This window comes from Vipera berus, assembly GCF_964194415.1.
Source record: "Vipera berus genome assembly, chromosome: 3".
NCBI lineage: Eukaryota > Metazoa > Chordata > Lepidosauria > Squamata > Viperidae > Vipera > Vipera berus.
Window position 1 is genome coordinate 51444233 of NC_138204.1, and position 14379 is coordinate 51458611.

Genomic DNA, 14379 nt, shown 5'->3' on the forward strand with positions numbered 1-14379 from the left:
AGTTTTTTCCTAAATCCAGCACTGCCTTCAGGACTAAGCTATCCTCACTGTCTGTTTTTTCCTGCATTTTGAGAAGGGGTGGGTTTCTGAATGAGGATTACTTTTGTGAATGTGGTATCTTGCCAAGCAGAAATTTGACCTGCAGGATGCATGTGATTCCTTTGCTGTAGTTCTACTTGTCAAACAGTACACATGAAGACAGTCTGAATCAGCTTTGCAAACTGCACTTTGGGGCGATGCTCACAGGGAATTGTACTGTAGTCCTGTAGAAGAGGAAGGCACTAGACCTAGGGTAGGCAACCTCGGCTCTTTTATGACTCATGGACTTCAACTCCCAGAATTCCTGAGTCAGCATAGCTGACTCAGGAATTCTGGGAGTTGAAGTCCATGAGTCATAAAAGAGCCGAGGTTGCCTACCTGTGCACTAGACTGTGGAAGGCTATTCTCCTTATTCATCCTTGAAATAAATCTGGTCATAATTTCCTCTCTCAGGCTGTTTGAATCAGCTGTGAATATTGTTGATAGGGAACAGAAAGCCTGAAAGGCCCCATCGAATCACAGAGCTACTTGAATTTAAAATTAGTCGGAGGCTGTACTTCTCTGTGAGACTTAAATGAACCCTGGACGAGTTCATTAAGCTACCTCTCACGTCTCGTGTGGACGAGTCCGATTCCTTCCCAGGGCCACTGCGTGAGAGCGCGAACGATGCGAACGAAGCAAGCTAGCTCACTTAGCAAGGCGGACCTTCGGAAATTCCTAGGAGGGAGAAAAGCGGCGAAACTCCGCCTCTTCACGAGGCGGGCTTCTGCAGGCTTTATGTAGTCTTGCAGAAGCGGCGGAGCTCAGAATTGCGGACCAGAGGGCGCTTTTCCTTGAGCGGCTAAGGGAGGTGAGCGTTGCGTCTAACCTACATTTTCCCCGTCTGTCTGTCTGTCTGTCTGTCTGTCGGGAGGGAGGGTGCTGGGCTATCATCAGTGTTGCATGGGCGTGTTGTTCGGATGCATTTATGAATATATGGTCCCGTTTTATAGGAATATCAAAGTTCTATTTATCTCCCTACCTGGACTGGGAGAGCTTGTTTAGGCAATTCCAGACGCGTGCAGGTACTGCCAGGGTTTTTGTGTGTGTGTGTGTGTGTGTGTGTGTGTGTGTGTGTGTGTGTGTGTGAGGGGGCATGTTTCGGGCTGGGATTATGTTCCTTTCTTTTGGAATTTGCTACTTTTCCCCTTCTGGATTAAGAGACTCTCGATGGAGCATCACGGCCTCTTACGATGGGCTGATTATCCAATCCCCTGGTTATAGTTTTTGAATATGAAACGGAACCTCGTCTGGCGAGGGAAGGAAGATCAGCGGACCGAAGGAACGTGAATCGAGTAGCTGTAGTGATTCTCTGCCTTCCCCGCCCTTTTGATCCCGGTTTTATTAGATTCTGCATTCCCGTAGAGACGGTCTCGTCCTTCCACCTGTTCTTTCCACCACCTCTCGCTACTCGTTAGGTGGATGGTGGGGTTGCTTTTCGCACTTTTCCTCCTTGCTCCCAGGAGGAGATAATCGCCAAATGAGATTAGACTCGTTTGGAAGTGAGAGCGTCGGCTGGAGGCTTCTTAACCCCAAGTTCTTCAGCCTCTCTGATGAGCTATCGTCGAATGTGGTCGATTTGCCCTCAGATTCCCGAAAGGCTAATTTTAAGACGGCGATATGGAGGAGAAACGGGGTTGCGATGTTCGTTCGTTCGTTCGTTCTCTCTCTCTCTCTCTCTCTCTCTCTCTCTCTCTCTCTCTCTCTCTCTCTCTCTCTCTCTCTCTCTCTCTCTCTCTCTCTCTCTCTCTCTCTCTCTCTCTCTCTCTCTCTCTCTCTGTCTCTCTCTCTCTCTCTCTCTCTCTCTCTCTTTTACACACAGCAAAATTAAAACGTCGCAGCAAAAGGAGAAGTAGCAGGTTTGGTCTGATAATCGGAGGGAGGGAGGCGGGGGTGGGGTGGGGAAAAACAGGAGATGAAGGCTTCTGGCAGGAAGACCTTCTCTTTCCCGGAGGGCGAAACTGATTTGTGCGCTCTTCGTAGAACCGGGTGCGTGCGTGTCTAATAGGGTAAGTGGTGATGCCCGCAGCCGTCGCCGAGTCCTGCAAGAGGAGCTTGAAGAACCTTTCTCCCGCCTTACCAAAAGGGGTGCTCTTGGGTAGCTGCACTCCAGTTTTGCCTAGGAAAGGAGTCTGTCAGGGCATGCCCTGGCGTGGAGGCGGCGGCGGCTGAGGCTGCCGCTTGCGAGAGGGTGGGGAGAGTCAGGCGGCGGCCGTGAGTGATTCAGTGACAGTCACTCTCTGGGGCTGATGTAAGAGACGTAAGGCCCAGCCCTGCCAGTTTTTGGGGACGTTTGGAAAACGCCTCGTTCGATAGGGATATATAACCACCTTCCTGGCGAGTGAGACAGCCCCCCACCCCCCGGGCGCCCTTCCTAAGGTCTCCTCGGCTTCTGTGAGCAGAAATAGCCCGTGTCACTGGGAGGGGTGGGCCATTGAGACGCACGAGTTCTTCCGACTCTCCGCCCAGCCCAGCCGATGTTCTTGTCTCAGTTGGGAACTCCTTGTTCCCAAACGCAGTTTTATTTTTGTTCTTGCTCTGTTTGGAGAATCAGCCCGCTTACGCTGTTGGGTTTTTTTTTGGTGTTTTTTTTTTGAAGAGTCGCGCGCAAACTCGGGCACGCGCCGGAGGCGGTGGCAGGAAAGCGGCTAGACGGAGGCTGGTTTTTTGTTTACTGGTCCGAATTTATGACTTCGTGTCTTCCAGCAGCTGTGGCATCCTCGTCTTCCTTTGCCTTCCTCCCCCTACTAAAGGAGGGGACGGGCGGGCGGGGTGTGTGAAGGTGAGGAAAGAAGCACCCCTGACCAGCTTTAAGGAGACCCGCCGAGGCTTTAAACCCCAAAGAGACCAGTTCGTGTGCGCGGCTCGCGCCTGGAGTTTTTCTCATTCCTTTGCTTCTCTTAAACACAAAGGCGGTGGTGGGTCGGGTGAAGTTCAGAGAGCTCCAAACCGTAAAAGCCCCCAAAGCTGAGGGGGCAATATGCGTGGGAAGGAAAGAGAGGCGGAGCCGTAGTAAATTCGGCGCACGTTTCCCATTTCCTGGCAGCAATCCTGTCGGGTCTGTGTGGCAAGGGCGATTTCGCAACTTCCAACGCGGCACGTGACGCGGCTTTGCCGTGGTACCAGATGACGTAATCCCTCGGGCGAGCTTCGGGAGCGTCTCGCACGGCTTCCCCGAGGGCCGAGTTGGAAGGGTCTGTTGAGAGAAACAGCCGACGAGACGGGCGATTTCCAGCCTGGAAATAAAGCAGGCAATCGCGCGACCGAAACTTTTGCAGCCGCGGGACGACTCGCTAAACTGCGGGGAGGGGAGGGGAGGGGAGGGGAGGGGGAGGGAGGGAGGATAGCTACTGTTTCAACAATGGTGACCTAAATTTTGATTGGCTGGCGCTTGCAAAGTCCGACTAAAATTCAAGTTCGCAGGGTAAACAAGAGACTAAATTTGTGCTGCGATTGAGATGGCAACGTATGCTGTATTTCATTTTCTTCCGCCAGTAGGCGCTATTATCTGTTAAACCTACAAAGGATCCCTCTCCCCTTATATAGAGGTGGCAAATGATTTTCTGATAACTTAATAGCAGCCAAAGTTAACGCTTGGAGGAGAGTATGGGAGTCGTCATCCAACGTTTCTGGAAAGCATTGGTTGAAGTTAGCAGTAAAGATTCCAGAGCAATCCCTTTCGATAGGTACTGAGCTAGTTGGACTACTAGTAGCCAAGTGAAATATGAGTTTTGGCAGTTGCGTGACAGGCAGTAAGGCTGGATTCACGGTGCAAATTGTAATGCGGTTGCCTTTGTGGTTTTAGCATGTTATGTGAATTCCACCGTTATGGTCTGTAACCACAGTTAATGGCTTGAGGTAGGATGGGAACCAAACCATTGTAGTGGAACTACGGGTGAAAATTCATAGGGAATGACAGTGTGTGAACAAATCCAAAGAACAATTGTGTGGGGCTGTGTTTGCACTTAGTTATTACTGAATCAGTAAATAGATGGGTTCGAGGGACACATTACACTATAACCCATTGTGGCTGGGATCATGAAGGCACAAACAAGTCTCTTTTCTCAAGTCAGATGCACTAACGAGGAACCAGCCTAACAGAGCACATATTAGTATACAAGTGTCCACAATGGAACTCAGTTACTTAGAATTAACCAAGACTACTTTTTTAATTAATTGTACAATTTGGGGGATGTGGATGACATAAAATACTTAAAAACCTGTTGCTTAAATTCATTGATAACTGGTATGTGTGTATTCAGCTGCTTTAGCCAATTTTAATTTTGTCATTTTGTCAAGTGGAAGGCAACAAGAATGATAAGGAAAAGTTCTGAATAACACTTAAGGATACATTCTGAGAAATAAATATTTAAAATATACTTCACTAAACATTTGGAAGCCAGAAATGCGTTGTCTTGAAAATAACTTTGCTTGCTGGTAGAACAACGTCAAAAATAGAGCTAGCTTGATCTCTTTTTGGCCGAGAGTTTCAGAGATTAGGGTTTCGGAGAACTAGGAGAAACCATCCAAAAACTTGCCCAGTGTTGTTTTGGTTATATATTGAAAGCATATGATGGTATAATATATTTTAATGATACCTTCCCCGCCCCCACACTTTGATCTACACGTATTTGTGATCTGGAATCCATATATGTGCTATATGGATTGCCCTTAACTCAGTTGAGATGCAAGCACTGTTGTAAGACAGATGTTGTTACAGTTGATTGTGCCCTCACTCTTTTTGAAGCATGTCAATAGTCCACAAGCTTGTCTGTCTTCTAGGCCAATGTTTCTCAACTTCAACAATTTTAAAATGTTTGGACTTCAACTTTCAGAATTCCACAGCCATACACACTTGCCATTTCATTGGAAACTGGTTCCAGTGAAAGAATAAGAATAAAGAAACTCAGTTCAGAGTTAATATTTATGGGGTAAATGGCTGAGAACTGCAAATATCTATCTGCTAAGCGTCCTGTTTTAGTGACTTGAAGTGGTGAGTTAAAAACTGATCAAGCTGGGTCCTGTCCTTAGCAGTTACAAACCTGCCTGGACTTGTCCTGATGTGACTAAAGCTCTGAGTGATGTCATGTGGCATAGCTGTGTGTAATGGGTATGTGAAGGCTGCTACTATTTTTAATCTCTCTGCCTCTTCTTTAGCAACATCAGTATGCAGAGCAATGCAGATGTGAGGACTATTTGGGGAAGCACTGACCAAAAATAACAGAGACATGGGCATCGCAGTTCAGTTGTGGTTTTGACCCAGAGCTTCTGTGTGGAAAGATGTACTGTATATATATTCAAATAAAGGTGGCAAGTCAAAGAGTAAAATGGGTCTTCAATTTATACACTAGCCAGAAGTCATGCTTGGAGATTCTCTAGTAATCTGCTCTTCATTAATGGAATTCATAACTGAAAAAATGGCATCAATGCAGGATGGCCTTATTGGATGGATACAGAATATAAGTCTTAGTTGCTTGCCTTGTGATGAGCCTTGTGAATGGAGGGGAGGTAATGAGAAGATACCAAACTGTAGCTCTTTATTTATCAAATACACTGAAGTAATTAATGCAAACTCCATTATGGCCAGAAGAATTGTAACATATACAGAAATTGGATGATCCGTGCTGCATAACCACAGACTTGGACTTTGGCATTGTTAATGTTAAAAAGATATGGATGGAGAAGTACTATTCCGCTAATAGTTAGGAACTTTATTGTGTTGTACTGCATTTCATGCTATGATGATGCTATGACAAATGTAGAATGGATATGTTAAATTATATCTTTTATACATCTTTTCTATTTTTTAAATATGGGGAGTCAGAGGTTATTATTCCACACTAATCCAGTCCAAAGAGGAAGATAAAAAAGGCAAGACACAGGATCACAATGCAGTCCTTTGTATGCTTATATTGTGCCCCTGTTTCTGTTGTCTCACCCTATTTGATTACACACACACACACACACACACACAGAGAGAGAGAGAGAGAGAGAGAGAGAGAGAGATTTGCTGCTGTTCTAATCTCTATTTTAACAGTACTTCAGAATATGAGTGAGTGAAATAATTGAGTCCTGTATGAAGTGCCTTTTAGAGAGAATAAATACAAAAAAATCAGCAGAAATTCTGAAACAAAACATTAGGCCTACCTGAATGGTGAGGATGTATAAACAGTAGATATCTCACAATGGAAATTTCCACTTTCATAGGCTATCTGCAAACTCTGCATGGTGCAAAATGCTGTATCTTAAATGTAGGACTTTCTTTTGCATAGTACCTGCCTTTGTTGGTGCCCAGTGACACTGTTCTAGTAAGAAAAAGGTTACATGAGACAACAATGTTAACATTTGGGTTGTGCAAATGCTTTAATTCTCCTTGGACTAGAAGCATTTCATTACTTATAACTATTGGGCAATACTTTTCTGTGTTCAGAACTGTTTAAACATTAGGAAGAACAATACTGGCATGTATAGGGCAAAGAGCATCTACTTGGGAGCTGGTAATAGTTACTCCAAAGAAACTTTTAATTCTTCAAATATTCCCTGACATGCTTCTTTCTCAGGGTGAACTCTTGGTAAAATATGTCCCTGAAAATCTCATAAGTACAATTCTATATGGTTCAGTTCTATTAGAGATACGGTTTGTATCCTGATTATGAAAGTGTCCCACTCATCCAAACTTGTTTTCCGACTAAGGTTTCTAATGACATTTTATTATGAGCTCTGTCACACTTAGCTGGTGTCACTAGATACAATGATGCTCAGTATTATCTCTCTTTTGAGACATATTGCAGTTCTTTAATAAATTAGATCAGGCATGTCAAACTCGCGACGTTACGTGATGTTGCGCGACGTATCGGACCTTTTTCCCATTGCCGAAAATGGGATGGGCGCGGTTTCTCCGTGACGCTCCTGCCCGCAGGCTGGCAGTTTGACACCCCTGAATTAGATTAAATCATGCTATTTTTGTCAAATTCCAGTAATTTGAATCAAAATGATTAATGTTACCCTGATAGACTTTTCAAGGAAATTTATTTACTGTTTTTTTTTAAATTGCTACTGGCTTGGAGGTAAAAAGTGACCTCTCCTTTTTAAAAAATGTTCCTTATCTTTCTCCCAGTAGGAAACATGCCTCTTTCTGAGAGTAAAATCCTTCAACCTTCCTGCAGTAGGAAACTATGCAGAAATCTCTTTGGACCAGTTGATCATGAACAGCTCCAGAAGGACTTTCAGTCCTTGATGAAGGTCCAGCTGGAAGAAGCCCAGCGAAAGTGGAACTTTGACTTTGAAACAGAAACCCCTCTGGAAGGCAATTACAAATGGGAAAAGGTCTCTCATCTAAATATGCTGCCATCTCCGGATCTCTTGGGCCATACAAAGGAGAACAGCTGTACAGGGGAAAAGAGCCGGAGTTCATCAGCACTCTTCAAGAGGCACACAAAGACAGAGAGACAAGTGCAAATGGGCCTTGAAGCTTGTAAGGCTGAGTCCCCCAGATGTTTGAAAAGAAAGCAGACAAGCATCAAAGGTAAGAATGGGGCAGCTCTATTGGTTCTTTGCAGTGCTTTTTTTGTAGAAGAAAAAGGTGCCGGAACTCACACATGTCATACAACCCGCCTTGCCTACCCTACAAGGTTCCATCCAAAAAAGGTGCCGGAACTCCGTTCTGAGCGTTCTATGAGAAAAAAAGCCCTGGTTCTTTGTATCAAGTTATATAGAAGTTGTTAATATCCAGAACTGGAACTGAAATGAAATTTTATAAAACCCAAATCCCATTTTTTTTTAAAAAACCCCCTCACAATTTGAGTTCAAAAGCTTAAGGTTTAAAGTTGGGCATTTGTGCCTTGACTTAACTTATGGAAGATACTTAATGGCCACAGATTTTGTTCAGGATAGTGTGGTATGTCTCTCTCTGTGTGTGTGTGCGTGTATAATCTTTAACAAATTTAGTGTTCATCATTGGGAACTGTGCAAGTAAATTCATTTTTAATTGGAGACATAGCAAATATGTATGTAAAGACACCCTATTGAAGCAATTTATCTATTTGGTTTAAAAATACGTAAGATTATAGATGGAGTATTTATTCTGCCTAGTCATATTTATCAGGTTGCATGTCTTCTGTTGACAACACAAAAGGAAAAGGAAACAAAAGCTGGCATTTAGTGATAAAATCATCATTTCTGATGTATTTCCTGAGCATATGCCCTAATACACCAACAAACACTGCAGTATTAAGGTTTATCAAAACTATGACAGTTCTGGAGATGCAAGGCCTTGTTGGCTGATGTTTCTACTAAAATCTGTGAGCAGACTTATTGACATGCTTGAATCCCATTTGGTCACTTGTTCTTATCCCTTTTAGTAAAAAAAGTTAATTTGTTTTTCTCATCTTTTCTAGACTTTTATGGTTCAAAGCGAAGAACTATCCCTTATAAGTCAAAGCCATGATAACAACACTGCAAGCAAAATGCATCCATGTAGTCTGTTGGCTGAAGATCTTGATCTGTCTTTATTATTATTTGCTGGAATGACCTACTTGGGTACCCCACCCAGTGAACTCATGCAGGATGGCTATTTTGAAGGACCAGCTAATCAGCATTATAATTCCTTCTCTGAAGATCCAGAGATCTGTTATTTTATGTAAACTGTTTTAGTGGACTAGTATAACACTTCAGAAGGATATAGTGGTTTTTTTTTTAAATCATTGGTAGCACTGGAGCCTTATGTGCAATGAAATATTGTAAAATCTTATCTTTAAATATACCATATATAAGTTGCAGCACGAGGGATCATATCTAAAGGGCCAAGTATGTAGGGGCCAGTTTGATGGACACAAGAAAGGGCCAACATTAGTTCTGCTAGCTGCAGAGATGTGTTTTATGTGTCACCTACTTGCCATCTTTTATGGGCCTCAGGAAAAGCTTGATATGTTTTCACTATATGCGGGTGCCGATCTAGGAATCAATAGAAGTATAGGATAATATCTTAGACTTGTGATCTTCCTACATCTTTTTACTCCATTATATTTAAACAAGTATTGTGAGGGGAAAGAAAGGATTGGGGTTTTTTTCAGGCTGGTAAGGGATTTTCTTAAAGATGAAGAATCTATGGTTATGGTGGGTGCAAATGTACATCAAACCATAGCACTTACTGCTGTGAAGAGGGTAGGGTTGGAAATATTGTAAACATTGTAGCCTTTATCAGTTATTTTTTCTGGGTAATTTATATGTTCTTTTGTTATATAACTGTACAGAAATATATGATATAACTGCCTCTCTTATAATATAAAAGACAGAAGATGCAACACATAATATTAGTGTGAGAGACAGGTATAATCATAAAACTGAGCATATTTCACTACTGTCTTACTTGCTCCTTCCATACAATATGTTCTTTGCCAGGATAATTAGCTATTGAATCTGCAGATTGTTCAGTTTGTAATTATGTAGCATTGTAGTGATTAGTGAGGGGAAATGGTGTGTGCTAGCAAGGGTGGATGTAGTATAATCTTTGACTTTCCGTTGCCTTATTTCACTGTTATAGCAAATTTGTGATAGAAGCTGATATAAGGACTTGGCCCAGACTTGCTTTCTGTAATTCCTATAGACTTTATGTAAGAGGCATTGCCAAACTGGCAATTGTATCACTTAAATTAGTATGAGATAATCTAATTTACAGATTACTTCTTGCTTGGAATTTGGGGCTATTATAAATACTTGCTGTTGCACTTTCATATCAAATATCCAAATCTTAATCCTGGGTACAGTATACTATTATAATCAAAAGTGCAGGCCTTATTATAATCTTTATTGCCATCTTGTTGTAATAGGTTAGGGACAAGGGTCCCTTTTCAAAATTTTGTTACAATAGTGTAACATTTTGGTTTTTTTTTTTAGGAAATTGCTTCTTTTATCGGGTCATCTGTAGTTTTAACCATGAAAGAAAAGCTGCTTGATTGAATTTGGAGATTCATGTTGGTTCATGCCATCTGCACAAGGGCCAATCTATCAGAAAAACAGCTTCAGGCACTTTTTATATAATAAATTTCCGTAAGGTCTTCTGAAATTTTTTGTTAGAATTTCTATAGACACATTTGGCCACTTTGACAGTTGCACTTTTACATTCAGGATTATGCTGGGATTATTGAGCATTAATCCAGTTGTGAATATAATGCTGCTGAACTGACTTAAGTCTGAGAGTAAAATAAAGCCACTTCATAATGGAACAACACTTTGCCTGATGTGAATTTCTTGCGTGTTTCATCAGAATTGAGCATATGGATGCTTTGTCCAGGGATGACATTTGATGGGCCTTTAAAAATAGTAGTAGTTTTATAGGGTAAAGGACTTTACAAAAGAAGATTATTACAGGGTAAAAATTCAGTGGAACAACCCACTGAATTACAGACCAGCCAATCTTCTTTTAACCTGACATGTCAGTGAATAAATCATGATTCAGTTAACCATGGATAAGTGCGGTATGCAAACAGCCATTGTATCAAGCATAGCCTCTTCCATTGTTATATTTTAATAGATTAGTATGGTTTGCTTAATTGTGTTTTATTGAATAAGCCACCATTATCTGAGCTTACATAAGGACACTGAACCATTAATTACAGTGGCTGAGATACCTACATTAAGCCAAAACAATCAGTTATAATTAGCACATTGTGTGAACCTAGGAAAAAGTGATATTGGGGAAAGTATAAGAAATTGGACTACAATTGATTGCTTCCTATACAAGTAGTCTTGAGAGAGAGAGAGAGAGAGAGAGAGATTTCCTTATCTTTCATGGCATTATCTAGAAACACTTAGCAAATCCTGTTTCGAAAAAGTTAATGCACAATGTGTTCTTGATAAGACAGTCTAGGGATTACAGAATAAAATACAAAAGTCCATAGTTACAATATTTGAAGAGCTTTTCTCACATAAACTATGAATTAAGTTAAAAAACCAGGACCTTGGGTCTGTAATTATGTTGATCCTTTAGAATGATCAACTCAATACAGATGAATTTTGAATTTTGTAGGATGTTATTAGGGTGCAATTCCATTTTATAGCTTCTATGCAGACCAACTTTTTGATTGTGACATCTTGTGCCTAAACCTTAACTTCACATGAGATAAGCAATGCACACACTGGTTCAAAGGCATCATTGCTTGTTAAAATGTCCCTTTAAATAACAGCTAATCAATGTGCATTTACAATCAACAATGTGACAGAAAGGGAAGCAGGTTATTACACAATTATTAGGAAGAAAGCAATTAACCTGAACAAAAAAAATGTTCTTGGCTGCCATCTCAGACTAGCTTTGATTCAGACAAACTCCTCCAACATAGAAATTCATGACTGCACCTTTGCATAAATACTTTGTTCCATATTGTATATTTTTATATTATACAATATTGAAATATTAATATATTTCTACCTCCGTCACAGTTACATAAACTAAGGCTGACATGAATTTGTGATAAGCTGTTGCTATCCTTTATTTGCTCGGAAATATGTCCCGTGTAGAGTTGAAAGGAATTTCATTTTCAGCTTCTGTCTTACATTTAGCACAACAAATTCTAACTGTGTAACAAATTTCTAATCTTGCATTAAATTGGGAAGCAAACCCAATTCTCCAAAAGGTCTGTTGAGAAATACAATATATGCCAGTAGTATGAATGGTCCCTAAGAATCTTAGGAATGTCCTGAGGGAATGCTAAAAGTTATCAAATGCAAAATTTAATGTATGATTACATACATACATAAAATAATGAGAATTCCAATGCTATTTAATCTGAATTAAATGCAAAAGATTTAAAATCAGTTTTAGGTGTTCTCCTGGGTTCAGTCCCACTGCTTTATGAAATGTAGTCTCCAGCATGCCCTTAAAGCTGTGTTTTTCAACATTAACAACTTTAAGATGTGGATTTCAACTCCCAGAATTCCCCAGCATGAGAAACACTGCCTTAAAGCCAATGGTGCCCATATCTAAAAAAAATAAAAAGGGGACAGTCCTTTTCTAACTAAACCAGAGGTGGGTTGAGCAAGAATGAAAATGACAAACTGATGGTTCAGAGCAGCTGATGAAATGAACCAGCAGATAAAACCTCCCCACCACTCTGCAATTGCACTAACTTCCGCTTGAAAAAAATAAAATAAGGGAACCATCTCTTTAAAGCAGATGAATCTTGCACCGTAGAGCACCCTAAATGCTCTGTCTTTTTATTGACTGGTAAGTTTTCTTAAGAGTTTAGCCAGGGTTAAACTTCAAGTTATGCTTCATCTCTGACTTGGCTAAGAAGGCTTTTTTTAAAAAAAATGTGAAGTTAGATTTCATTTTAATGGTGGAAACTGGGTCTGATTTCATACATAACATTAAACCATAATATGCTTTGTCTGGTTTTGGTTTAGCATGTGACATAAAGTCAGTTACAGTATATTTGAATTCCTGGTTTATGACTGTACTATGAGTAAACCCAACTAAGTGCTTGACTTATTTTAGAACCTGTAGTTAAACTATGGCTTAACATCTGTGAATCCAGTCTCTGAAAGTGAGTTGCTTCCAAAAACAAGCCAAGTGCAGCATATCAGATTGCACTGCCTTTTCCTTGTTGTACCTCCTTTCACATACTGAATCTCATCAGTATGGATAAAAGCATACAATGCCTATGAGAGACAACCTATGTAGCTCGTAAGATTTTCCCAAAGAGGCACCAGGACAAGATTTTGGATGGCAGTTAATCCAAAATCCTCAGTAGCCAATGTAGGAAAAAGTGCTTTGGGCATCTAATAAACTCATCTAGAACATATTTGGAAATGTGGATTCTGTATGGGGCAGACAGTTGCTAGAGAGAGAGAGAGAGAGAGAGAGAGAGAGAGAGAGAGAGAGAGAGAGAGAGAGAGAGAGAGAGAGAGAGAGAGAGAGAGAGAGAGAGAGAGAGAGAGAGAGAGAGAGAGAGAGAGAGAGAGAGAGAGAGAGAGAGAGAGAGAGAGAGATATGAAGGTGGGCTACAGAAACTGAATGAGCTGGCAGTATGTAGCATGGATTGGGGCCCAAACATGGATTCTTGAGAATTTCTCTGTTTTCAAAAGCTATGTTAATTATGTTTTATAGTTTACAGTGTTTATGATTTTTCCCTAAAAGCGGTAGAGAGTATTTTTTCCTCTTGCAGTTCTCCTTGATCCTTCAACTAGAAAAGATGGGTACTCAACACAGAACTTTCTGCAAAGTAAACATATGTTATGGCCTCCTCCACACCTGGTGGCTGGACATTTTAAATACTGTATATTTTATCATAAGCCACAAAAATATACGTAGGTAGGAAATAATGTCCACAGGGTATAAAATATTGTTGATCTATTGTCTGAGCTTGGAGTTTAGTTACAGCCAAATTAGAACCAGAAAGTTAGAAATCAGAGATCAGACATTATGAAAGTAGTTGCTTAGATCACCCATATGAAAGATGTTTTCTTCCTTCCAGGTGCAGGAAATCTACTGGCAGCTTTAGGTAACCAATCACTTCAGAATCCAGGAATGCTTACTAGGTCAGGACTTTTCAACCAGCGGTATGGGTACCACCTGTAGTACATTGGCACCTGGCAGGTGGTACGCGACCATCCTAGAAAAGTGGTAGCGGGGGAGGGGAATGAGCTGAACCGGTGGCAGCACCGCACAAGCCTGAGCGAGAGACGGCTGGAGCTGCAGGGCTGTCAGGGCTCAGCGGAAGCGCCAGGATCAGCACCAGGCTGAGCCCGGAAGAAGCACCGATCAGCTGGAATGTTGCAGCATCTCCAGGGCCTTGTGATTTACACTCAGATGCTTGGCAACTGATTCATATTTATGATGGTCACAATGTCCCAGGCTCATATGAAGTGACCAAAACCTGCTGCAACCACCCAGCAGATGGGAATAAAAACCAAACACCCCCCCCACCCCACCCTTGCTGCCAATCCTCAACAGAAATGCTCACAACGATGAAAACCTCGGACAGGAGGAAAAGCGCCGCCAGGTGGGCAGGCAGGTGTCTTTTCAGTGTCGTTGTAAAAGTTGTACCACTTTTAGGATAAGACAGTGTCCGAGTACCACCAGTCACCCAGGAAGGTGTCAAAAACCTGACCAAAAGAAAAAGGAAAAAAAATATGATAAAGTACAGGTAGTCCTCAACTTACAACAATTCGCTTAGTGACTGTTCAAAGTTACGATGGCACTGAAAAAAGTGACTTATGACCATTTTTCACACTTATGACCATTGCAGCATCCCCAGGGTCATGTGATTTACATTCGGATGCGTGGCAACCGATTCATATTTATGA

At 41.5% G+C, this 14379-nt stretch overlaps 1 protein-coding gene across 6 annotated transcripts; it reads left to right on the forward strand.

The window, feature by feature from the left end:
* The first annotated feature begins 826 nt into the window (after positions 1-826).
* Positions 827-10330, forward strand: CDKN1A (cyclin dependent kinase inhibitor 1A). Of its 6 annotated transcripts, none has more exons than XM_081326085.1 (3): positions 827-889; positions 7196-7603; positions 8475-10329. In XM_081326085.1, exons 2-3 carry the CDS (start codon positions 7204-7206, stop codon positions 8522-8524), a joined length of 450 nt encoding a protein of 149 aa, XP_081182211.1. In that variant the 5' UTR covers positions 827-889; positions 7196-7203; the 3' UTR covers positions 8525-10329. The 6 variants fall into 6 exon arrangements, with proteins under 6 accessions (XP_081182211.1, XP_081182210.1, XP_081182214.1 ...); XM_081326084.1 differs by having other exon boundaries at positions 853-889; positions 7199-7603; XM_081326088.1 differs by lacking the exon at positions 827-889 and adding an exon at positions 1926-1937 and having other exon boundaries at positions 8475-10330.
* The last annotated feature ends 4049 nt before the right edge of the window (positions 10331-14379 follow it).